At 39.5% G+C, this 26,681-nt stretch overlaps 1 protein-coding gene across 1 annotated transcript in view; it reads right to left on the bottom strand.

The window, feature by feature from the left end:
- The window catches only part of Tbx15 (T-box transcription factor 15), a 102,180-nt gene that overhangs the window by 24,528 nt on the left and 50,971 nt on the right, over positions 1-26,681 (bottom strand). Inside the window, exons 2-6 of the mRNA XM_021196300.1 lie at positions 21,549-21,762; positions 17,703-17,804; positions 15,891-16,062; positions 14,660-14,827; positions 4,187-4,251 (exon numbers count right to left, since the gene is read on the bottom strand). Of these exons, the coding sequence (XP_021051959.1) occupies positions 4,187-4,251; positions 14,660-14,827; positions 15,891-16,062; positions 17,703-17,804; positions 21,549-21,762 (721 nt within the window). The remainder of the gene's footprint in view (positions 1-4,186; positions 4,252-14,659; positions 14,828-15,890; positions 16,063-17,702; positions 17,805-21,548; positions 21,763-26,681) is intronic.

Here is a 26,681-nt window from a genome sequence, read left to right as displayed (position 1 = left end):
CCTTGCCCACATCAGATCCTGTAGTTAGCTAGTGAGAATTAAATCACTGAGCAGCTAATGATAATCAGGTGATAATTTTTTTTTGAACTTTTGGAAGAGGAAAGACATTCAAAACCTTTATACTTGCCTTAACAAGTCCATTGTTGTGTAGAAAGAAGCTATACACTCTTGCCCCCATTGTAAGACACAGAGTGTATCCCAGCTTCAACTGCCAGAAACGTTCAACTTGGTTTTTTGTTCTCAGCTGGGAGATCCTTGTTTATAGGGCATATGAAGTGAATGAGAAGACTACTATGGGCAGTAGTCGACAAACAGGGGTGCAAGCTCACAAGTGGCTTTTATTTGAGACAAAACAGCATTTAGCCAATGTATGTCAAGGAAGAATTCTACTTTCAGAGTCTAACAATCCTTAAATTAACCTTCACAGAGTTTTATTTTAATTGACACACAGTATATTGCTTATATAGCTATCTATGTGTTGCAGGATGATAACTCAGCATGTGTGTATGATATGTAATGGTCAAATCAGGGCAGTATTTTCTCCTTAAATACCTCATTTCATCAAATCAGGAAGTTTTGTACTCTTCTAGATCTTTATGAAATGCATGATAAATTGTGAACTTCAGCTATCCTCAAATGCTATAGCATATTAGAACTTGTCTTCCTGTGTTCCTCTACTCTGGTAATTACCATTCTTTCTTCTATCCCTCCTTACTTCCTCTAACTTCTAGGAATAACCTCTCTGTTTCTCATATCTACAGAAATCAACTGTTTTAAGTTCTGGATACAGAATATGCTACATGGCTTTTTTGTGATGACTTATTTCATTTACTGTCTTTTGGTCCCATTTGTCGTTTGCACAAATGACAAGATTCCATCTCTTTTTAATGTGGCTTGCAGGGTTTGATATGATATTGGAAAGAATTCCCATACTACAAGAAATAAGTTAAGCATTGAAATGGGCTAAGCCTGACTTTGAAGCTCAGCATCCTGCACTATTGTGCAAGCAGCCTGCCCTTGATTTATTCAGAGTTCTATTTTCAAGGAGTCTTACAGAAAAGGGGAACCCACCAAACAGGACAGAGAAACCACCACCATCGTCTCTGAGCAATAAGACATTCCCTAGCCTCCAGAAGAACTGCCTCTCGGGGTTCAGCTAAGAGGTCCTCAAAACGTCCTGGCCAGTAGCCAATCCTTCAACACTCTGTCCTTCTAGTCTCAAGGCAGAAGGAAGAGAGCCTTGGTTCCTGCAGCATAGGTTTAATATTGGTCAGCACAAGCTAGTTTCTCATACTTGGGCATCTCCCACCCAATGCTACTGAGACAGTTAGAAAAAGAACCTCACCATAGCCCCAGAGGCTCCCCAATATGAAAACAGAGCAAACACATGTCTGTCCTTACACCTGCTTTCTGAAAACCCTTCCCATCTACCTGATTCTTAGCACTGTATCATTTAACCTCAGCCAGCCGATAGAAACAGCTTCTGTTCCCACTTGACATCCTGGTTGATTTTTATCAAGAATCTATGTATTTTTCCTTGCTATCTATGCAACATGAACAAGAACATTCTAGATAGTAACTTCCAAGAGTGTATACCCTCTACTATAACTTCCAAGAGTAGGGTGCCTATCAACAGGAACCTCTAGCTAAGGAAGTAAAATCAACTTTAGAATAGGTATTTGAACAAATACTACAGATTGCAAGGGCTCCAATAGAAGACAAGGGTAAGAGGATAGCAGGGGGAGAAAAGCAACACATTTAGCATTAAAATAAACAAATCCTAAATACTACTATAGAGCCTCACCTCCCCAAAAAAAGAAAGGAAGAGCTGAATAAATAATACGACCACATTTGGCCCTGGAAACAGATATTTAGGTATAGAGCAGAAATTCTTATCTTGGGAGGTGGACCTTTCAAAAATATACAGAACACTATGGGCTTATCAGAAAAAAAATAATGTACAGCTGCTCATGTACACAGTTACACTTACATACTAAGGGCACACAGACCCTAAAGGCCATCCATGAATTCCAAGCTACAAGCTTTGTATGTATGGCAAGAGTATTCAAAGCCAGTAGCTTAGAGTTCATGGACGGCTTTCAGGGACTGTGGGCTCTTAGTATACACTTCACTATACCATGCATGTATGTTACAAACCACACACAGTGATTTTTTTTTTCACAAAGTGTTTTAGGAAAGTACTTCTTTACTAAATTCTTGATGTATATTCAACATACATTTAGGTATCTATAAATTTTGTTTGACTCAAAATCCATAAGGTCACCTCCATTGAGTAATATAAAATTCGCTCAATTTTCCAGTGTTTAGATAACATTAAGTAACACGGTCTAGGTATCAGTTAATGATAGAGCATTCTAGAACTCAGTGGGGAATGTCATTAGTCAGATTAGTCATTGTAGAGACATCATAGGATGTCCTTCCTCAAATCTAGACATATGCCCTCTGAACACCTTATCCGTAAGGTAGATACCATCATGCATGGGGTCTGTTCATGTTGAAACACTGGTTTGTGGTGCTTGATTTGGATAATGGATCACATATTTCATGGAGTAGTTCTAAATATAAATTGTTGATTTATACAAAAACTGCTGTAGAAAGAATACCAAAGATAATTCCTGACAATCTGTTGTCCAGATGTAAAAGAGTCCTTGCAGATTATGAAAGAAGTCTGATGTCTGCTGAAAGTCAATCGCATTGCAATGCCTATGCTATGCCAGACATACCCATCACGCTCACTCAGTCTCTGTTGCCTGTATCTGATGAGACTGCCTAATTGGAAATCATGGGCATGTCTGGCAAGTTAGGAAACTTGCCATAGATTTTAATTTTACGTAGGAAATCATTTAGAAGAAAGCATTATCAGCCAGAAAACCATTACAGCCTTGAAGACATTTGATGACGGCAGACAATGTTCCTTTAACCATCTGGCAACTTCTGGAACCAATGGTGCAGGTAATGAAGAAAGGTGGTATTCCCCCTCATCACTGAAACTTCTCTTTGCTCTAACAGATGGAGACTATTGCAGAAAACCACAACCATCCAAAAGATAGAGTTGTGAAGCAAAGTCCCAGCTGGTACATCTAAAAACCCAACTCCTGCACCTAAGGCTCAGGGATCAGTTTGAGAAATGGGGAGGGAAAGATTCTAAGAGCCAGAGGAACAGGAAGGTTGCTGGAAGAGGGTGTCTCCTAGAGGTATCAGAGAAGCTACACACACATGAAGTCTCACCAACATGGCTACCTAAACATGACCTGAATAAAGACAACACAAATAAGCAACCTAATGTGGAAAAGGAAAAGCTCACAACCCTCAATCAAGAACTACAGGCACCAAGGAATGCTGAAAGAAGGAGGAATAGCCTCTATCCCAAGAGAAGAGCACACCAGTTGGTAATCTAGTACCAAATGGCCAGCCTTTAAAGTAGCCATGCAAGTACCATTGTACAAACTGAGCAGGTTGTAATTATATATTTAGGAATATAAACACACAACAACAACAAAAAAAAAAAATTAAAGAAAAGGGGGCATGAATTTTAAAGAGAGCAAGAGTACATAGGATGATTTGGAGAGTGGAAAATAATAGAAGAAATGTTATAATTATAATCTCAAAAACTAGAAAATTTATTTTTGAAAAATGAAAAGAGAAAGGTGGTATTCTAGAAACAGCCCCCTTTATAAAGTCAGAAATGTACATGTCTTGGAGGACTATTTCCCAGGAGTAAAATTATTACACTTGTTTTTACAAATTCAGCTCATAAGGTAGCGATTTTCTGAAATTTTCTATTTTTCAGGAATGTAAAGCACGTAAGACACCACTATAGCCCATACCTTCAGATACCAGCAAAACACACCAGTCGACCGCTAACAAGAAATGACCGTGTGGCTTGCGCCTTACATGGACTGAATCACAGAGCACAGTGTAAAGGGCAAAACACTCTGTAAGATTTGGTACAGCATTTTAGGTTGTGTGACAAAAAAAATTGGAAGATGAACCTTTTCTGGGACGGGACTTGGGGATTCTTGGATAAGCAATCCATTTCTGAGTCAGTGCAGTTGCAGAGTTACAAGCATTCTTTGGGAATCGGGAGCCGAAGGGCCACCAATAAGATCTGGGGAAAGGAGCTTCATCAGAGTAGCCAGTAAGTCTCTCATCCCGATACTCTTACCTGTTTCTGCCAGAATCTCTGAATCCTTTAGCAAAAGGGTTTCGGTCAATTTTTAATCTGGTGATCTGGAAATAAACAAATCAATTGTTTTCATATTAGCTGATTTCCTTTCGTGTTACTCCTAGAAAATTAACAAAAACTCACTCTATTAATAACAGCTGTTGTTTTTATTCTGTTTCCTTTTAGTTAGAGATTTAAATTTCAGCTTGACATAAGGCCCAGGCCTGGCACCCAGATGTGTAACTCGCTTCTTTCTGACATCCAAGGTTTGCCCTGTGTGTGACTGTGATCTCATTTCTACTAGTAACAAACTTTGTGTGTAGATAAACACAGTAAAAGAAAACTGAATGGTGGTGTGGTCCATTGGTGACACACAGGAGGCGCTTCAGGAATACTTGTTGAATGCACACTGTGTAAATGAACGAGTGATGGAGAGATGGTTACATTCATCAGTTCAGTCCAGGAAACTACCAACAGACAATCAGCTTCAGGCTATGGGAGTCAAATCATTGGCTGCACTTCCCATTCAGCATAATATGTGCCTTTCCTGCAACCAGAAATTGCTCATTTAATGACCTGAAATGTTTTTAGAAACATTGCAAAAAGCTGCTCAGTTTTGACCCAAAGTGGTGAGGTTCCTCAAACATAAAACTGAACGGGGCCACATGAAATGCATCTCATTTGGTCTCCAAGACTCATCAGCAAATCAGAAGGAGCCAAGAGGAGCAGGGTGGGGAAAGCCAGCCATCCACCTTTTGGCCAGATCCTCGGTGACCGTTCATTTTTAACCACCTCTTAGTACCTCAGACCCCTCCATTGCATCTTAGTCCTAGTAAATTCTAACACAGCGGAATATATCATCCTCATGCCTCTAGACTAGAAAATGCCTAAACAACAGGTTCCATATGAATCCTAGTGTTTCTGCTTCCAGCCTTGGTCACGGGAGGCATTTTGATACCTTTGTGTCTGAACCAGATGTAAATGACTTGTTCCACTGAAGCCATAGTCCCTCAGACTTCCAGATGACATTTTAAAATTTTACATATACTCATCTTTTAAGATCAGACTCTCCTACAATCTCTAAGGTAAAGACATGGAGCCTTTCCACTTGCTGATTCCTTAGAGTTTTCAAGTTCGTTTGAAATTTTGAAATTTCACTTTAATATGAAAATGTTTTATGAAATTAATTTTCCCATCTCTCATTGGTGGCCCTTAGCTCCTGGTTCCCAGAAAATGCTTGCATTATCTGCAATAGCATTGATTCAAAGAAAGAGAAATAAGTGATTTATTCAAGAACCCTCAAGTCCCCTCTAGCAAAAGGCACATCTTCCAAATTTGTTATTACACACCTGAAGGGCTGGGGGGCTCAAACAAACGAAAGGCACTCTGTGTAAAGCAAGTCTAGAAATTCGGAAATCTCATTGTTTAAGGGAAGACTCAGATTGCTGCTAACAGCAAAGCTTATTCTCACTAAGACAATGAAAGTTGGTACCTCCGTTGCAGACATTTCTTAGTCCTTCCTTCTCACCTCGTCAGAGTGGAATTTCCCAAAGCCAGAGCCTTTAAAACGTCTTTAAAATGCAATGTGAGATTCCCACAAACAGACTCTAACTTGAAAGCTCCACACTGGCTTCAAGGTTATTTTGCTCCCTAAACATTCCTCGCCTCTAGAATGGTGCACTAATAATGTAGCAAAGGCAATTTTACATCTATTTTATAGACCAGAGCAGGAGCCTAAAGGTTTGGCTTTCTGAAGTTCAGTGTCTGCCATGTGAATACTGTATTGAATTTAAAGAGTGTCACTGCTTTTCTGTGTTTGACTTAAAATCGGTTCTTTCTTCCCCCCATAACCCACCGCAATAAACCACACACCATATTTTCTTTTCAAGTTGGGGTTATAATATTTTATTTTCTCTTTCAAGTTGGCTTATCCTGTCCAACTCATTTATGATAGTGGTTTCTGAGATACAGTTGCACTGCTGTGTTTGGGGTGCCTCCACAGACCCCTGTAAATATAACATTCTAGTTCATGGCCTGGGAGAAATAGCTAAGAATGTGATTTCCACAGCCCAGGCCACAGGATTTGTATGGAAATTTAATAGAAAGGGGCCAAAGATGTTGGTAAAATAGCACCCCTGTACATGTTCCGACAGTTTTAATGGAAGGCTTAGAGAGATTTATGACGAGTGTGACTGTGGCGATCATTATTTACCAAGTATTTTTTGTATGCTAAAGGTGACAGGTGACACAGGTGACAGGCTTGGTGGGCATTCAGCATGTGACTGTGCCACCTCTTTGCTCTCAAAAAGTTTATAATCTAGAAGAACAAAAGGCAGACATGCACAGTGGTAACAACATAAAACAAATTATAATTATATCCACAACAAAAGCAACTTAGCCTAAAAACTCAGAAGAATCAGCAAGTTGAAAGACTCTGAGTCTTCCCCTTAGAGATAGATAGTAGGAAAGGCAGTTCTTGAAGAATGTGTACAATTTAATTTTTAATATGGGCCATAAGGCTTGCTGTCCTCCGGAGGACAAGGGTGAGTAGAAGGTGAATGTTCATGAAGTAAAAGTTAAGAATTATCTTTTTCTTTCCCCAGTGGAGACAAAGGGTAAGCAGAGTTGGATTTCCTGTGCCTAGGTATTCCCATTCAAATTGAAACATGGGGCATGGTCAGGAGACTCTGCATGTGTGTATGTATGAATGTATGTATATATGCATGCATGTATATATGTTGTATGTGTGTGGAGTGGCTAACAATTACACAGACATGCTACAGACTCATCAGGAGCTAAATAGAGGTCTTGGATGAGACCTGGAAGAATGATGGGCCAACAAGAAGGCCCAACAAAGCCTCACTTTAGTGTCTTCTTCATTGTGTATCACACCAGGGGCCTAACAACAGACCCAACAGAAGTTTAACAGCACTACAGTGAGCCCCGAGAACATATAAGAACCCACAAGCAGCCATAAGAACATATAAATCTTCCATTTTTATCCCTGTGTGTACACCATATAACCAGTGGCCCAAAGTCCAGTGGGGGAAGAGAAAACCAACCTGTGCACCCAAATCAAATCAAGTTATGCTAAGAGATATGAAGTCAAAATAGAAATGCAATGGTAATCCAGGCAATGGTGGCACACACCTTTAATCCCAGCACTTGGGAGGCAGAGGCAGGTGGATTTCTGAGTCCAAGGCCAGCCTGGTCTACAAAGTGAGTTCCAGGACAGCCAGGGAATACAGAGAAACCCTGTCTCAAAAAAACAAAAACAACAACAACAACAACAACAACAACAAAAACCATTTGAAATGTAAAGAAAATATCTAGTAAAAAAATTTTTTTTAAAAAGAAACCAGCTACACAAGATTTATATGTATATGCATGTGTGTGTGTGTGTGTGTGTGTGTGTGTGTGTGTGTAAAATGTGAAAAGGGGAATGAGAGAACATTTCAGTGAATTTCAACTCCAGGTCATATGGTTTTACCAGTGAGACTCAAATATGTCTTCTCACCTCCCAGTCACAGGCCAGGTTCTTGACTAAACTACTCTAAATGGTCTTAGAAGTGACCTCCTCCCTTCTACCTATCCACTCTAAGCAACTCCAATGATGTGCATTTACACATTCCTACAGTGTGCTAGTTTTTCAATGACTACCCCTGTAGAGAATTCAATCCACCTTCCTTGATTAGACTTACAGGGCCAACAGGCTCTAGCCTAGCCCATGCTCCAATGCTAGCACATTCCACAGGCTCCCACCAAACTGAGCTGCAGTCCATGCTGCTGGGCTTCAAGCCCTTCCCTTGAGAGGCACTCACAGAGCTGACTTCATACTAAATCTCAGTCTAACGGTTTTTAGAATTGCAGGAGACAATTCCCCTGCCTCTGTTGGTATCTTCATCTTAAAATGCCCTTAACCCACCTTCCCTCTTAATCCAATTGTTTCCTATTTCTGTAGTTACCATTTCTTCCTCTGTGTAACAGGTAGGGTTCACACCAATTTTAAGTACTGTTTCATTAAGGAGAACCTAGAATGTCATGCATTTGTTTTCTGATAAATGAAGAATGAATTAATAGATGACTGTGTGGGAACCAACATCACCAACCCAAAGCAAAGACAAGGTTGAGCAATTCTTCATCAACCCCTTCCTTGACCCTCAGATCTGCTTGCATTCACTTCTGCATCACAAAGATTATGAGTGTCTTTCCAGCTAAGATAAGGTCAATTAGTAACTTCTTGTACCCTTCTTGTTCATGAGCAATCATGTTCAAACACTGGCCCATGGTAAGGAGAAGACATGGAAAATGTGAAGACCATCAAAGCAGTATTCCTAACCTTCACATTGTTCAGTCAGAGGGATTGAAGACAGGATCAAAATGGAGTATCTGTGGGCTTGTCACTGTTAAATTTTGATTATTGCCTCTGCATTTTTGTTTTGTTTGTTTTGTTTGCCTGGTAGCACAAAGGCGGTTAATTTCAGTCTACTTCACAATCCATAGCATGGACAGGAGTAGTGCAGGAATGAGATGCGTCCTGAAGATGGGTAGAATCAGAGAATCCAGGCAAAGTGACCTCTTTATTACAGTGCTTGACTGTTCTTACTTATATTTTAATCATACAGATTAGAAAACTTTCAATCAAGAATGGAAAAAAAGGGCTGGAGAGATAGCTCTGTGATCAAGGGCACTGGCTGCTCTTCCAGAAGACCTGGGTTCATTTCCCAGCGCCCACATGGCAGCTCACAACTATCTGGAACTCCTGTTCCAGGAGATCTGACAGCCTCACACAGACATGCATGCAGTCAAATTACCAATGTATATAAAATAAACATAAATTGTCTTTAAAAAATGGAAAAAAACAACCAAAAAACTACCTGAACTAATATGTTCAAAAAAAAATCTGCATTGGTCCAATTGCAAATTAGACCAATAGGGATAATAGGAAGTGGCTCAGAGTCCTGCTGGATTTTCTTCCACCAACCTGACAGTACTTTCAATCATCCTTTCTGCTCTGTGTAGCCAAATCTCGCCAAGAAGAAAGCTGTTTCATGGAGAGAACATGGCTGTGTCTTTTTGGAATCTAGTTCTCTGCTTGGGGAAGAAAATAAAGCTTGAGCAGCCTTTGCCCTCAGAGAAGGCAAAGACCACAGTGGAAGCTTCCTGATAACTCCACAGGCATGTGCTGGTATCAGCACCTTCTGGGAAAATGGATAGAGAATTCAGTCACCTTCATTCCCAGTCTACTGACATACTCTCTCTGTGACGAGATTCTGGGCACGGTGTACTTTCTCTCTCACAGACCTGCCAAGTTGGCATTTTGAGAGCAAATATTAGCAATAATTACTTCAGTGTGTTAGGAACTCTGAGAGTCTGTACATTGGGAAGACAAGTATGAGGAAGGAAGGGAAAGGTAGACGAATACATAAATATTGCATGAACATGAGAATGTTTAATTCATACTTCATCGTGAAAGAAACAGGGTCATGGGTGTATACAGAATCCAATAGCAAAGTCATGATAGCTAATGCTCTTAGAGATGTAGTCACTGGTAAAACACATGTCCAAATCCATGCCACCAGTCAGATATAAATGTTTTAAAATTATGGAAGCATCCTTCATCCTAATTCATGGTTTCTGGGCTTTAGAATTTCATAAGCTGGTCTAGTCCCTCCACCAACGTTTGGGAAATCAACATTTATGTCCCAAATTTTTTATTCTACCAACTGTAAAAATTAATACCTATACTCTCTACTGGTATCAATATTTCATCAAATAAATAATACTTTGCATCAAAAGATAGACAGGACACAATGGAACAGCCTAAGTGAATGTTTGTAGCTGTGGTTGGTTTGTTTTTTTTTTTTTTTTCAAAAAACTACAGAATGTTGATGCTGATTCAGACCCAGACATCAATTTCCAAATAAGAGCACTGCAGAACAATGATTTACCAAAGCAGAGCAGTCTATCAGCTGCAGAGTTCAGAACTCACTCATGCCTCTAAATTTTCAATTGGCAACTTCTACCACATCACATGCTCTGTTTACATGTTCTCAAAAAGTACCATCAAACATGAGGAAGATTAGATACAGTCATACTAAGGTCCTAATGTGGTGAGAGGTCATGAAAGCAGTACAGTGCCCCAGGAGGACCCTGAAGGTTGAGCTCATTTGCAACCAGGAAAGGAGGCTACACAGGTGGAGGTTAATATTTCTACCGAACTTGAAAGGAACACAGACAGAGAAGGTGGAAGGAGGGGACCATTCCTGGCAACCTACCTGTAATAGCAAGGCAGTACAAGTTCAGCGATAACACTTCAGCGAGATCCCTGCACTCATGCAAGTACATGATGGGAATAACAGAAAATGGGCCAAGAAATGAAGCCAGTGATTGGCCATCAAAGGCCCTGAGGCATCATTGAGAACTGGTGACAGATAAATGATGGAGTCGGCATTGTGCTTCAGCAAGATCCCTCTAGTGATGCTGTGAAACAGCTGGGGACACATGCAGATTTGGATCTAAGAAGCCCAAGGGGAAGCTGTCTTCAGAGCCAGGGAGCAAGGAGGTCAGGGCAGAACAAGGGCACCATGAGATCAGAAAGAGGAAAATATGTTATTAGAAACAACAGAGTCAAAAGGAATATTTATGAGGAGATTCTGATGTCTAGTTGAGAAACTGAAAACAAGCCACCAAGGATACTGCCTTAATGAATAAAGATGGATAGAAGATGCCGGACATTGGTGGCATACACCTTTAGTCCCAGCAATTGGGAGGCAAAGGCAGGAGGATTTATGAGTTTGAGGCCAGCCCAGGGCTACACAAAGAAACCCTGTCTTGAAAAAACGGGAAAAAAAAAGATGGATAGAAGAATTTAGGATGTTTTGTTTGTTTGAAAAGTACAGTACAAAGTTCTTACCTCTCAAGAATGAACCTGCTAAAAAATACAATCTGGAATATTATAAGAATCTTGCAAAATGTTCCAAGCATTCATGCTAAGCTGCCTCAGGTTAATAAGAGGATATTGCTTTCAATATACTTTGAGAGTAAATGGAGGAATAAATAATAATTTCATATGACTCACTTGCTAGGAGAAATTGATGTCCAAACCAAGAGTGTTGCTTTCTCAAAGTGAGTTAGATGCTCATAGAGATGTAGGTCTCTGATCCAGCCTTCTAAATATCTGGTCTATTTCTGTCTATGCTACAGGACACAGCTCTTCATTAGAAAGACCTGCTTATACTAAGTCCCATTCCTTCCTCTGGGCTTCCTTCACTCTGTTCTTCCAGACATGTTCCTGAGCACACTGAAGACATAATACTGGCTTTTCCTCTACTCTTGTATCCTAACCATCTCCTTTAAAATACTCATAATAAAAAGCTTCATCAGAAGATATTAATTATTCTCATTCCAGAAAATAGGGAGTAATAAGAACACAACAATGGAAAGATACATCTTACACAAGAACAATTTCTGTTCTCCAGAATCTTCAGGAATCACTGAAAATTCTATGTAACCAACTGATCCTGATCTATAGGATGCAAACTTCATGACACCCAATGGGAAAAACCTACGGTTGTTTTGTTTTATTAGAAGGTGCTGTATTATATTAAATCACATACACAGCCAAAGGGAGTATTAAACAATCGTTCTGGTTGATTTATGCAGCACCTGGGGACTTGTTAAAAAGGTAAAAACTGTTACTTCAATCTCAAAACAAGCAGAACCGAGTGTGACTCATCCATTAGGAACATCATCACATCATGAATTCATCAACTTTGCACGAAGGCAGAGATCAAAGTACTAACCTATTCACCATAATCCCTTCATGAGCGAATGCACCTTGTCCAATTCCCAACAATCTACTTTTCCCTAATGAGCAATTTATTCTTTAAAATTGCCTCTATCCCCCCACTTTCCTCCATATCTTTCTACACGCAGCCATATGGGAGTGTTGGCTGATTCATGTACACTCTCTACCTACCCCACACAACTCCATGATTCAGGCATATTTGTGGATGCAGTAGGCACAAATTGAAAGGAGTTAAGAAACCTGTTCAAGGTCACACAGTTCTCCGGTGTTTCCGTCATAGTTAAATAGATGTACTTGCTATGGAATCGCGAGCTCTTAACTACATCACTTATCCCAGCCTAGCCCACCTGCAGACAAAATATATATCTGAGTGAAATGTACTCAGACAGTGGATACTTCTACTGGTGAAAATGGAGCAATGAGAGAGATATCAGGTACCTGTGTTGAATCTCCCTTTATTGTCAAAGAAAATAAAAGCTTCTGGCATCCAGGTAGGTGGGTTGCAATAACCACTCTGTGGCCTCTAAACTCAACCTGGATGAAATAGTTCTATGTTCATTGTTCAGTATTCTGTATTTTTCTACCGTGAATTTTCTGAAATTCAAATGCTCATTACCACAGCGTTACCTTCATGAGAAGAGAACACTAATTAAAACAATAATTGGACTCATCATACCTTTCTTATGGGACACAATGAACCTCAGATGCCCGTTGCTCAAAAGGCCATGTGTATATTGTTGCTATATCCTGTGTCAAAATCTGAAGACTTTACTGAAGCTTTCTGTGCAGCCCACTCTGGCCTCTGCAACCTTGCTATGCAAGATGCTTTAAAGTATTCAGTAATTTAAACAGTGCCCAAAGCAAATCCCCTACCTTAGGTAAAATGTGGCACCTGCCAAGAAAATCCAAACTTAGGAACACTGTCTGAGAGTCAGAGTGTTTAAGTTCCTCAGAGAGTCGAGAACCTTTAAGGAATGTTGACCAGTAGACCGAGAAAGCTAGAGAGAGTTTTCCATATGAGACATAGATTACAAAACCCAACCATCGTCAGCTAGCTAGTACAGAGAAAGTGCTTGATAATTATCAAATGGTTTTCTAAATTGCTTTTAGCACAAAATAGAGCATCTAGTTCAAAGAGTATCACATGCAGTGGCATAGTAAGTTTATTTTGCTTCCACTCAATTCCAAATGAAAGAATGCTAATATACAGGCTTAATAAACTGAAATCTTGTTTCACCAAAGGATCCATTCACTGCCAAGTATTTTACTAATGGGGGAATTTGACAATATAAAATATGATATAAAAATGACTCGATGTACGTTCTAGAGAACTTCATAAAGTAAGATCACTTATAAATTCATCTAGCCACCTTCTTCAAAAAGCCAAACTGAGTAATGTTTAGAATAAGAAAGTAATGCCTTATCGCTGACTCTGCTGGCTCCTATCCACTTATCTTCTATGTGAGTCTGGCTGGTTCCTATGTGTGTCACCATCTCAGAAAATGCATCAACGCTTCCAGAAAGGCTTTCTCATTCTACAAATCCAGAAGTTCTCTGTCCCTGTGTTTGTTGTTGGATTATTGCACTCTATTGCCATTCTTTATTTATGTTTTCTCCTAAATAAAGCCCTTGTCAAGAAAACTAGTCATGTTAACTATTCCATTAGACAGCTCTATTTCTCTACAAAGACTAGACACAATAACTTCCCAATACCTACTTAGTATATAGATGTGTATATGCCAGAAACAAACTGTCAAAGATCCCTGTGTGGCTGTTGAGTGCATGGAAGTGCACAGTCTGGAAAGGAAGACATGTGTCTTATAATTTAGAGGCCTGATGGCTTTGAGATCACATGGAAGAGAGATATACACAGAAATCTTCAGATACAAGAAAAATCAAGGATCAAACCTGCACAATGAGAAGTGCCAGGATGTGGAAAAGGTCACGAACACAGGGAGACATAAAGACAACATAGGAGCTAGGTGCTCTTGATGAAGTAGCTTGTTCCTGAGCTAAATGTAGACCATGCCAGATGTCACTGGTCATCACCAAGCTGTCATCACCGATGTTTCATGTGTGCTGTAAGACTGGTGTCTCTCCAGAGAACATGGCCCACAGAATCAACTAAGATCGAATAGGGGCTCACAGAGACTGAAACAATAATCATGGACCATGAATGGATCTGAGCTAGGTCCTCTGCAGATAAGTTATGGTTGTGTACCTTGGTGTTCTTGTGGCTTTCCCAACTGTGGGAGTGAGGGGCACCTTTCAGTAGGAGGATTTTCCTCCTACTGGGTTGCTTCATCCAGCCGTAATATAAGGGTTTGTGCCATTTTATTGTAACTTGCTAGAACAGATCCTGCTGATACCTCTGGAAGGCCTTCTGTTTGTTTTGTTTTGTTTTGTTTTGTTTTGTTTTGTTTGTTTTTAGTTTTGGTTTGAAGGAAAACAGAGGAGGAGTGGATGTAGTGGAAAGGACAGGGGGTGAGATAGGAAGATTGGTTGCAGTTGGGGTGTAATGTATAAGAGAAAATTTTTAAAAAATGGTGTCTCTAATTTTGATTTTCTGTGTCATTGAGAAGAACTAAGCATTCCTCACCAAAAGCAATATAAAGCTTCCCTAAAAGCTGTGGGGCAACAGACTCACCACAATGGCCTCTTACCTGCTGGTTCTGATAGGCTGTGACTGTGGTAAACACAGTCTCTGGAAAGTTGAATGTTTTCACTCCGTCCCCCACAGGCACAGGTTTGGTGGGTGAAAGATCACTGCTGAAGTCTTTGCGAATCACGTGTACTCGAGGCTGGTATTTATGCATGGAGTGCAGAATAATCTGAAATGCAAAGAGGAAAGTTTAGGCTGGGCATGACTTTTAGGTTCCTGTGTCTTTTCAAACTATCATGCAAAACAAATCACAAAAGAGAAGCATTATAGGACTAGGATGGATTAAGGGTGGGGAACACAAGGGCCTAGAGATGAGTGCTTTCAAATTTGGCGAGAACTAAGCCGCTGGGTAGCATTACATGGAAACGTATACTAGGCCACACCCATCGTGGATGTTGTACGTGGTTCATTTGTTTAACTGGAAAATACTGACCACCCATTCTTGTGTTAGGACATCACTCCACTGAAAGTTCTCAACCTTTGCCCTGTGTTATCTTTCCCTCTGCCTTCAAGTTTTTAGCAGGTGTTCATGCTGCCTTCAAATTATTCCCACAGTTATTCATGCTCATTGAATTTATAGACATTCTTTTATGTCACAGAAGTACAGATGACATATCTGTGATCTTACCAATGCAGAACATATTTCCTTGAAGAAAATAACAACAGTAACCAAGAATGATGCTGGCATTGATTGAAAACTCAGTACATGTTTTATTGCCAGAGATAAATTAATAATCTCAGCTGTTTCACTTATATCAGAGCAGCTTAAGACTTCTTTAGTAAAATCACAGCTCTATTAACCAATCAGCCAAAACTATCATTCTTTCCCGCCCCCCTCTTCAGGATTGCATTGTAGGGAGTTATGCTATTGAAGGTTGTGGTTTCTTTTGCCAGTGTTAAATCTGCCCTGTGTTTCTGTCTTACCTCCTTGAGTAGATTATGAATTCCTGGAGCAAAAAGGACTTTATCTGATAAATACAAGATGATGCATAGATGTTTCCTAAATGTTAGATTTGTAATAAATGAAATTTAAGTGAAAAAATCATTTATGCTTAGTTACTTGAAATGGCAGACAGATTGTTATTTTACCTACTTGAAACAGCCTGGGGCTAATCAGCTCTAAAGCAAAAGGAGAAAGTGGGATTCAGAGATGAGGGTTGCAGGGGTGAGGGAGGTGGAGGTGAGGGATAAGGGTGAGATTATGAAGGGTTGGGTGGGGTTCTTTAACTCACATGTCCTTGATCATCCAGTTCATTGTTGGTCAGCTTGAGTTTGTCAAAACTAACCACCTGTCTCATCCAGGTGTCTCCAGAAGCTAAGGAATCTGGGTGTATATAAACCCTTGGAGGCACAGGGGAGTCAGCATTGCCAGCCACCATCCACTTAGAGCTATGATACACATATCTGGAACACAGAAGAAGGGGAGAGAATTTAGAGGCAGATGCTCAGAAGAATCAAGGCCCAAGAAACACATACAGAAAGGGACAAGGAAAAATGGAGAGATGGCAGGGAAACAAAATGACAGGAATGACACAGAAAATATAAATGAGAAAAACAGAAAGGTGGACAATCAGGGAGAAATGAAATTGAGATGGCAATGGTCAATAGGATAGGATGGGAATGACAGAGAACTGTTGTGACGAAATGATCAAAGCTACTGCTCTCATGAGGAAAACATTCTCAGTCTCTCTCTGTGCCATGCACCCAGGGGTGTACAAAGGCATCCTGAGTCTGTTTGTCTAGCTAAAGGCACCCTGAGTCCGTGTGTCTGTCTAGCTAAAGAAAAGGTGTTTTACTGCAACCTTTCACCTTTCAAATTCAAACCATATCATCTTCAGCCACTTGTTCAGCATGTTGCTTCTTATTAAAAACATCTTCCATATTGTCCTATAGAAAGGAGCCATGTGCAGGAACCCTCTAAGCCTCTCACCCATTAACCATTTCCTTGCTAGCCATCTGGATTCCACGAGGCATTTCTACAAGAATGGAAGGCTTCCTTTATCAGAGTAACCACTCTCAGAACCACCAACAAATATTCCTAATGTTCACTTTAACAAACTTGCTCTGGAAAGTCTTCATAGTTCACATCATTTTCCCACAATGCCTCTGAACATGAGATGTTGATGGTAGCAAATTCCCCTTTGCAGAGTTCACCCATTTTTCCGGTGGTCCTCTAGACACATCCTATACATCTGTCACCTCCCCAAGTTTCAGTTCTAAAGGACTACATGGGTCCTGAACTCTGGCAAGCAGCCTGAATTATATAGATTCCAAGATTCTCTTCAACTTCCTAGAAGCATTTTCTCTCCTACCCCTATCATATAGACCATGCCTCTCTTAGCTAGTTCTTTCTTCATAGTGTTATAGTTCTTCCCCATCCATATTCACCATCCAAACTCACAGGCTGGAGCAAACTTCTCATTAGTTACACATCTTAAAAGTACACCACTGATTTGACTGGGGTCTCAAGACACTGAGAAAGTTTTATAATAGCAATTTATGTGCCATCAAAGATACTTGGAGGATAAACATATAAACCTGAGATAAAGTTTTTTTTTATCAGACTCATCACACCCATATTAAGAACAGTTGTTCCCCTGATAAGGTTCTCTTCTTATGATATTTCCCATCCTCCTATTTCTTCCTATCCATCTTTTCAAGAGTTGTATATCAGATGTGCAACTAAAAAATATCACACTGGCCTATTCTAAAAAAGAAAAAAACTAAATTCCAACTCACTTATCATTTCACAAAACCAATCATCCAATGTGTTCGTCACTTTAACATGACCTCAGTTAATTTCAGATTCAAGAAAGAGCCACTTACTATTTGCTCCTGTAGGGACACTGAAAAATCCCATTCTTTCCAGAGATGTGGGGAGTATCTGAGAACACATTTACTAGGCCCTGGTTTTCTATTTTTACTGTTTCCTGCCCGGGATCACAGACCATTGGTATATCCTCTGCTCTTATTTACCTAACAAATCTAAAGAACTCCCTTGGGATATTGGTGATGTCCACAGCTCCAGATTCCAGAGTCCTTACCTGTATCTTTTATTGTCTACAGGAACAATGTCCATTGCTATATAGTATTGCTGATGTGGATCCAGGCCAGTGATTTTCACTCTCATGGCAGGAAACATCCTCCTATGAAGGTGAATAAGATCATGAGCACAGAGAGGAGCAATGTAAACTTGAGTAGGAGCTTAGAGTGTCTTCTCATTGGGTATTTTAAGCACATCAAAACCCAATATCCACTAAGTCTCTGAGTTGATTAATTATCATTCCTCTGTAAATGATCACTGTAAACTGTGATGGAGACCCGAATTGCTGAAATAGCATCTCTTCTTAGCTTAAATTTAACCTACCTCTTGACTCATACACTCAAACAGTTCATACCTGAGTCTGCTTTATATTTTAATTAACCTTTTAGCATTATACATCAATACTTGGTTTATTTGAAAATTATCACTGAAAATTAATGTCCCAAGAAAAATAATAAAGCAAAGTGAACATGCCCCCAGTTTCAAACAAAGGGCCACCAAAAGTTTTCTTTCTTTCTTTTTTTTTTTTTCAGTGCATAAAACTGAGCAAAAATTTCTGCAATTTCTCAGGCTGTCAACGTGTGTGTCAGAGGAAGGACCCTGTGGAATAAGGAGCAAATACCAAATGAAGTCTACTGGCCTCTGGGCAATACCTCCCTTCCACCACAATGGCTTGTTAAACTTGCCAAAACAAGTGAGGTCAGGATGGGGCACTTTACAGCTTCTCTCATAACTGAAGGGAGGAGAGGGCACAGCCCAAAAGAGGTATTGAATTTCAACTAGCCTAGAATAAAGTTTGCCATTCTCCTCACAAACTCCAAGAAGAAAGGAAAGACACCAAGCTTGTGTGAATCAGACCAGACATTTAAAAAGTGCTCAGTTCAAAAATGTGGGTTGCCCTGAGTGTGCTCTAGGGTACTTGTACACAAAATGCTACATTAAGCTTAACCATCTGGGGCTAGTTAATAGAGCCGAGCCGACCACGGTGCTAATGAGGTCAAGGTCACAAGCTTGATCCACATATGGCCTAATTGGCTTTGCTCCATTTCACGGCCATAGACCATGCCCTGACCTTAGACAGCCATCTTGCAAATGTGTGCAAGGCTTTCTGCACAAGCCTCACATTCACTACTTATCCAGGAAAGGTAACCCATAAAGCAAATATCTTTCTGGCAGCAAATCTGTTCCATGAGAATCACACTGGAGAGACAGGAGACCTTTGGTAGGAATGGCAGTGAATTCTGAAATAGGTGCAACAAATGCATAGCCATTCCTCCTTTCACACTTTAATATTCTCCACTTGTTTTATATTTTCTCATCCCATCCTCACAACTTTAATTAGGAGGCCCTGAATTTTAGTCTTCCCAATAAAATGTGATGATTGGCTACATTTAATAACATTCACTTTGATCTACATTAATTCTCCCAAACATCTGAGCCCCTCAGTCTATACTTTTAAACACAGGTCAGTAATTGGCTTCTTAACAGCAATGAATTACAATCCTCCCTTATGTTTTAATTACTAGGAGGCATCTGGTGAAAGACAGAGAGAAAATGCTCTCACTTACTAATGGAGGAGAGATGTGTCTCCTCTTGGCCACCTACAGAGACTGTTCTACATCCAAAGAAATAGATTTCACTTTGCCTTAATAACTTCAAAGAGAAGGCACTTGATATTTTAATTTTATTATTTTCTCCAGAATAGTTATATAAGTAGTCAAATTCTAAACTTATTTAGGGAAAAATCGTTCCATTCCTATCATCCATAACACAAAGTAAAGGCACTAGCTATTCCTGAACTGACCACCTGCCCTAAAATTCTGTGAGAATTTTCTGAACTCTCCAGATCCTGCCTGTTCTTTGGGTTACTGTTAGTACTTTATACAAAGATAACTCATAAAATATCTTCTATACATCATAAGTGAGTTGTTCGGTATTAATTTTATGTTAAATTTAGATCAACTTTTCTGTCTTCTAAAGCCATTAATCCCAATGTGCACCTCTGTCCATGGTGCTGATTGCACGGGTTGGTTCGTGTTCCCCAAATTGAGGGCTCTGTACACTGCAATCACTCCAAATCAGCAGGAGGACAGATTGGTGTACAGGAAGATAGAAGTGGAAAATGAGATTTCTCTGATTATAATAAGACATATAACCCTGCCTACCTATCATATCCTAGAAAAATGGATCTTCATTATGCCTAAAGAAGAAACTGCTAGGGAGTATGCTGCTATTGTCAATAATCAAGAAGATCTTGTGAAATCATACAGTATAGAAATCCCAAAATTAAACACTAAAAGGTTAGGGGTATGCTAGTGTACTAAATTCCAAAGTGGGACGATGTGGGATATGATATCAGGAACAAAACTGTGTGGCAAACATAGACCCAATGACTACATAAGACCCAAATGGAAAAATATTCTAGGCAAAATGTAGTTTTGTAATGTTTTGCCTCTCAGTTCAGCCTCTCTACCAAAAGACAGTTCCTCTAATTACCTTGTTTTCCTTAAACTTTCAACACCATAGAACATAAAAGAGGAGAAGAAAATCCAAGTAATAGGAGATAGCATTGAAGATAATTCTCCTTCAAAGTTGCTTTACACAAAAAGCGTTTCCATCACTACTAAGAGTTAAAGGGCAAGGAGGACACCATCAGAGAAACAAAACAAGCATGAATTCGGGTTCACTTAATCCGTGGTTTTCAGATGTTTCATTGAATTTGTTGGTTTCTCTATATCCATGGAAATGATAAACCTAATGAGTATTTCCACGAAAATAGTGTGCAAGTAGTGAGGTGAAGCCTCTTCATCCCCAGCACATAAATATAGGTATATAGGTATAGATTAGATAGGGAGAAAGAGATTAAGATATAGATATAGATTGTGGAGATAAGGATAGATATGCTTAAAGAATTTAAAAATAGTATCATCATGCTTAATTTCACTAGCTATACCTATATACTTGAAGGCTTAATTCAAATTGATTTTTATAAAAATCAGTTTCATTTTGAGTTAGAGGCAAGAACTACAAATATTAAAGGGGTAGAGAAATAAATAATCATGATCATTATCTTAGAGTCACCCATATGCTTGAATTTTGGAGCTAAACCACTCAATAGTCCTTGCCTCCTTCGTCAAGTAGCATAGTCTCTTTCCTCAAATCCATATGGAATGTCATAGCTCAGCTCTATAGGATGCATTTGAAGTGTAAGTACCATGTATGTGTCAGTTTCCAGCACAAAACAGATACATAGCTATGGCAGCTGAAGGATGCCAGTAAGGTTATAGTTTTACCTAAGGTGCCTCTTTTAAGAGAGATGGTAGTTTCCAAACTTTTATTATCTTGGTAACTGGTTTCAAAGAGACTCTCCTAATCATCATGAACTTTATGTAATAATTTCAACAACAAAGCATCACAAATTGATAAGCCTGTCTCCACAGGTTTGCACCAAGCCTCATTTTTATACAGGCATATGATTATTTTAGTCTTGGAAGATGTAAGCTGTTTTTCTTTAGGAAAAAAAAAAAAGGTTTCTTTAAAATTTTACTCTGGGGTGGAAGCACTTGCTTTGGACCTAACTTTTGTCTATTGTGTATTAAGAACTAGATGATAAAGTATGTTTGAAGATAGATGCTTGTGAGAGTAGGCATGATGCTGGATTTAAGCACTCAGAGGAAATTAGAAAAATGATAGCACACACAGAAAGATAGCATCAGCAAGTGTGGAAATGAAAGTGCAAGCTACCTGAGCTTCACTGATTTTTACCACAGGTAAATGGCAATGGGAGCAATGGGATCCACCTTTGTAGTGCCTTTTGTGTTTGGTCACTCGACAGATCAATCCTTACCTGCCTGCTTTGGTGATGATCATCTCTGTTCCGATATCATGGAACCTCTTCCAGAGGTCGGCACATTGCAACTCCACTTGAATCTCTTCCATGGAAGACATGGCAGCAGGCACGGGGCCTGCAGCAGCGGACGCCAGGTCAGTGTGAGTGCTGAAGGAGCAGGAGGTCCGCTCGGTGAGCACCTCGGAGTCTGACCCAGTGCTCTGCTCGGAGTCTGCAAAGTGAGCAATCAAGGTGGGAGTGAGAAGCTGCCCAGTTGTCCCCACGCCTAGCGGGGAGCTTGGGAGAGGGGTGAACAATGGGAGACTTGAGGCTGGGAAACTCCAGCGCACCTACTCGGGAGCTTTATTTTTTATCGTATGGTTTGTTTTTGTGATTTATGACTTTTCTTTCAGGTTTCAGATTTCCAACATGACATCCAGCATTTTAGCAAGTTTTAGCAACAGTTGAAGAAAATTGGCCTGAAACAGGTAAAATAAAGAATCCTGATGTCACCATGTTGAAGGAAGGCCAGGCTAACATGACAAGATACAGGGCACATGAAATGGGAATCATCAGCACAGACTCCAATCTCCAGGTCTCGATTGCACAGTTCCACTTATCGCTTCCTGCATCTTGTCCTCTAGCTCCCTGACACAGCACATCACTGCCAATCCCCCCATTATATCTTCTCCACCCATCTATTTCTGGATCACCAACATAACGAAGCATGAAATGGGAAAAGTTACTGGAAAATTTGGTAGAAACGACAGGGATACATGGGGTTAGGAGACACCTGAGTGGTTTCTGATGTGTAGTCAAGGTAAAGGAGGTGTAGCCTGGAAAGAAAGGTGGGAGTCAGAGCAACCAAATAAAAGTTGAATTTAATGCTCTTGCCCCTGTGGGCTTTTCTTGTACTTTCTATCCTCAGGAAGAGGAGGTGGGCAAAGGGCCCAGGTGGTGCTAAGAGGGAGGAGGAGAAGGCTGGCATCAGACATTCTGAAATGCCAACCTTTAGACAACAAAATTTCTAAATCCTAAGATTGCCTGTATTCGGTTCATTTTATATACTCTTCTCTAATCAAATGATGCCAAGCTGAAAGGACCTGCTTATCTAATCTACCCCTTAACACCATATAAAGCGATATATAAGACCTACAAACAAGAGAAATATACACTTGGCTTTCTAAACCTGGCTTGTTTTACTTAATTTTATGTTATTTTGATTTTATAATATGATGATTATCTCCAATTGCATCAATTTTCCAGCAGACAAAATTATTTCACTCTTCATTGTGGCTAATTAAATCCCATTGTATATATAGACTATACACACATGTTTTTAAGGTCTAGAACACTAGAACTTATTTTTCTTACTAAGTGTAATCTAGTAGCCATTGATGGAGTTACTTTACTCCTGTTCTTATGATCCTCAGATAACCACCATCTCATATTCAGTTTCAAAGACATCAAGTTTTTTGGATTCCACATGTACGTGAGATTTTGCAGTGCTTTTCTCTTGAGTCTGGATTCTTTTAGTGAAACTAATGATCTCCAGATCTATTTCTGTTGATGAAAATGGCAGGATTTCATCCTTTTTATGGTGATTTAATAGTTCATTGTATAAATGTACCACATTCTCTGTACTCACTTTTCAGTTGATGGGCACATATGCTGTTATTTTTATTATTTCTTGAGTATTGTGACTTAGTGCAGAAATCTCTTTGACATGCTGACTTAATTTCCTTGAATGTATACCTAATACTGAGATAACTAAGTCAAGTGGTAATTCCACTTTAAAATTTTTAAGACCTTCCATAGTGCTTTTCACAATGGCTCTACTAATTTCCATTCTCACTAACAAGTATAGAGAGGGTCTCTTTTCTCTGTATCTTGTCGATCACTTGTTATCTCTTACCTGTTTTTGAATAATCATTCTTGCTGATATAGACAATATGTCACTATAGTTTTGATCTCTGATTATTTGTGATATTTTGCCCCTCCCTTTTTATATACTCTTTGGACATTTTACCTCCTTTTGAGGATGTCTGCTTATATCTATTGACAAGTGACTTTTCAATGTTGTCAAGGGTCTGATCTTGGCATTAGTAAAATAGGAAAAGGATGAGACAGAAAATCAGATCATTTTGTCACCATCCACATTTGCTTATAACTGATTTCTTGGCTTGTGAACAATACATCTCATTTTCTCTAGCCCCAGATTTTTCCTTTCCCATATCCAGGCATCATCTCTGTCAACATCCACAGCTTTGCAATAGTTCATAGGGAAGAAAGTACCCACAAGAAGCAAAGGTTATTTCTATCCAGTCTTCCCAAGCTGTCATTTATTACTTCTGAATAAAATCAAGTTCTTACAGGATCAACCTATTTTCTACACAAAGGTTGATTCTGACCATAAATGTTAGTTTACCCATAATCTTTAGTCCAGAAGTTATCTTTATTAAAAATCATTGGAAGGTTTTATAGCTAGGCTTTACATATCTGAGTATAGCTTTATGCCTTGCATTACACAGAACTTTCTTTAATCTCCTTCCAGCACAAGTCTAAGATCAGAGCTGCTGCTGGGTGACAAATGCTCACCCTAGCTTGATGGAGATGTCCTTCAGCAACAGAGAGATTGTAATGTCACACGCTCAGCCACAGATAGAGATGGGATTGGAGATCCCATTTGTCTCTGCAATACCAAAAGTTCTTTGTTCTTCGTAAGTAGTAACATATTTAAAACTTTCTCAAAACAAGATGTTTCAAACACACCTAACTTACTTAAGGTCAAAGCATTCCCCACTAAATGCTATATGGTTACAAAATAAAATTGGGAGTAGATACTGAAAGTAGGGTCCAGCAGAAGTTTTAGACATGTGTATCACCACACTAAGCTGCAACAGTCAAGTTAAGGAATTGAAATGAGGTCCATGGCTGGGAACTAGGAAATAAGAGGCTGCTCCCCCCTTTAATACACCGTCGGGAACAAGACAAGGACTCAAAATGTGATACCAAATGGATTAACACATAACCTTGGCCAAGTCACTTGACCACAAAGGATCTATTTCCCTGTCATGCCCTGAAAAGGGCCAAACTGGAAACTTTTAGAATCTCTCATATATCGAATGTTGTGAAAAATATAAGAATCCTCTCCAATGGGAGGGATACCCAGGGAAGCCTCAATTAGTGCAAGTGCTAAATAAATAAATGTCTGGCTTTACATTACGGGATTAAAAGACTGAGCAGGGATTCAGTGAGTAGTTAAGGTTTCAAACAGGTTGATCAAATTAGCAGCTATGAGCATGTGGCCCCAGATTACATACTGCATAGATAATTAGAAACAGCATACAGACCATTAGAGTTTTCTAGTTAATGTTGATTAACTGTGCATTCATGGAGTGGTTACTGTGTGCCTTACACTGTGCTAGATTCTGAAAGTGACGAGAGAGTAATACTCCCTTCTATGAATTACAAGGCAGTTAAGATATTGGATGACTTCACAAATATTCAGAGATCCACATGGGTAACTACCATACTGTTTTCCATCCTGTTACATAGAGTCTCATATGTCTGATAAAAATCTAGAAGACAAAGAGGTTAGGAGAGAACTATGGAGACCCTATCTCTATTTTAAAAACCAAAAGGCCAAGTTTATGGTAGCATAAGCAATCTTTACCTATGAAGAGAAATTTCAGAAACAGTTATTTGTTCCAAACTTCCAGGGTCCCATGCTTCCATAAAACAGAAACATGAGCTTTTATTTCAGACTGCAGACTGCAGCCTATGAGTGAAATTATTTGAATAAAAATATTCCCTTTAATATTCATCTCTCAGTTGTTCTGTAGCTATCATAATTTGAAAATAAAATTGGCCCTGTATGCAAAAGAAATTATAAAGGAGTAGAAGCCAACTGTGAGATCAGCCTCCATGTAAGAACCTTAAAATAGTCACCTCAAAGTCAAGAGCAGGAAAGTAAAGTTTAACCCTCTGTAAAACATGTGCTTCCAAGGCAGGGCGATGGTGGTGCACGCCTTAAATCCCAGCATGCAGGAGACAGAGACAGGAGATCTTCCTGAGTTCAAAGCCAGCCTCAATTCATTCAAAAACATGACATTCCTCTACAACTCCAGTCCCATGAAATCCAGTGCTCTCTTCTGGCCCCCTGAGGCAGCCGGCATGAACATGATACAGATATACATGAAGGCAAAACACTCAAACAGATAAAATAAAAATAGAGGGAAATTTAATGATTAGTCCCTTAAAGAGTTAAAACACCTCTGTTTTTTTTTTTTTTTTTTTTTTTAATTTTATATTGGGCACATTTTTGCTTTCTTTCTTCAATAAATAAATAAATAACACTTAGAAACTAATTTGAATGACTCAGAAGTTTTCTCCTAGTAAATATTTCAACAAAAAGTATTTCAGTAAATTTGGAGCACAATGATAAAGTTACACTCGGGGAAGTTAAGGAGGAAAACCTGGGAAACCCTCACTGTGCTGGTTACACTGGAGGGCTCACTGGGCAAATCCAACATCAATATGTAAATTAATGCTCCTATCTAAGATGGCTTCTTCAAAAGGGGCTCCTGGCCACAGCATGTCACTACTTTCTATATCTAACCAAATTTGCTTTATTAACACAAGTACCATGACACTGAGTTCCCACGAGAAACTGAGTTTAGTTTATGAATCATAGCAATAAGCATGTAGTTTATTTTTTAGCTTCTAGTATATTCTAATTGGTGAGACAGAACACATATCTAGTCTTTCTATTTCATGGATGAGCAAATTAAAATCAAGAGGGAACTGAAAACCAGGAAAAAAAAGAGCCCATGTTTCTGCTTCCTGCTCTTCCAAGACCTTGTTAGGTTTGTTCCTCTCCAAAGCAGCTGACATCTGTGTAGTGTCTCTCAACTACCTCACAACTGAAATGGCTTCAACAAGTTCATCTTGGCTAAGACACAAAACCTCTCTGGTGCTTGCTTTCTTTAATCTTCATCGCATAGTGTGCACACACACATTCCTTAGAAGGACCATAAAGTCCCTTCTAATGCTAAGGATGAATTAGAAGTGCAGCTAAGAGAGTCCAAGGCTAAGAACAGAAAAATGCCACAATAACTTGACTTGGTTACCATAGATACAAAATGCCTC

The sequence above is a fragment of the Mus pahari genome, chromosome 4 (genome assembly GCF_900095145.1).
Source record: "Mus pahari chromosome 4, PAHARI_EIJ_v1.1, whole genome shotgun sequence".
NCBI lineage: Eukaryota > Metazoa > Chordata > Mammalia > Rodentia > Muridae > Mus > Mus pahari.
Note: the sequence above shows the minus strand (reverse complement) of the source record. Positions and strands in the feature narration are given on the sequence as shown.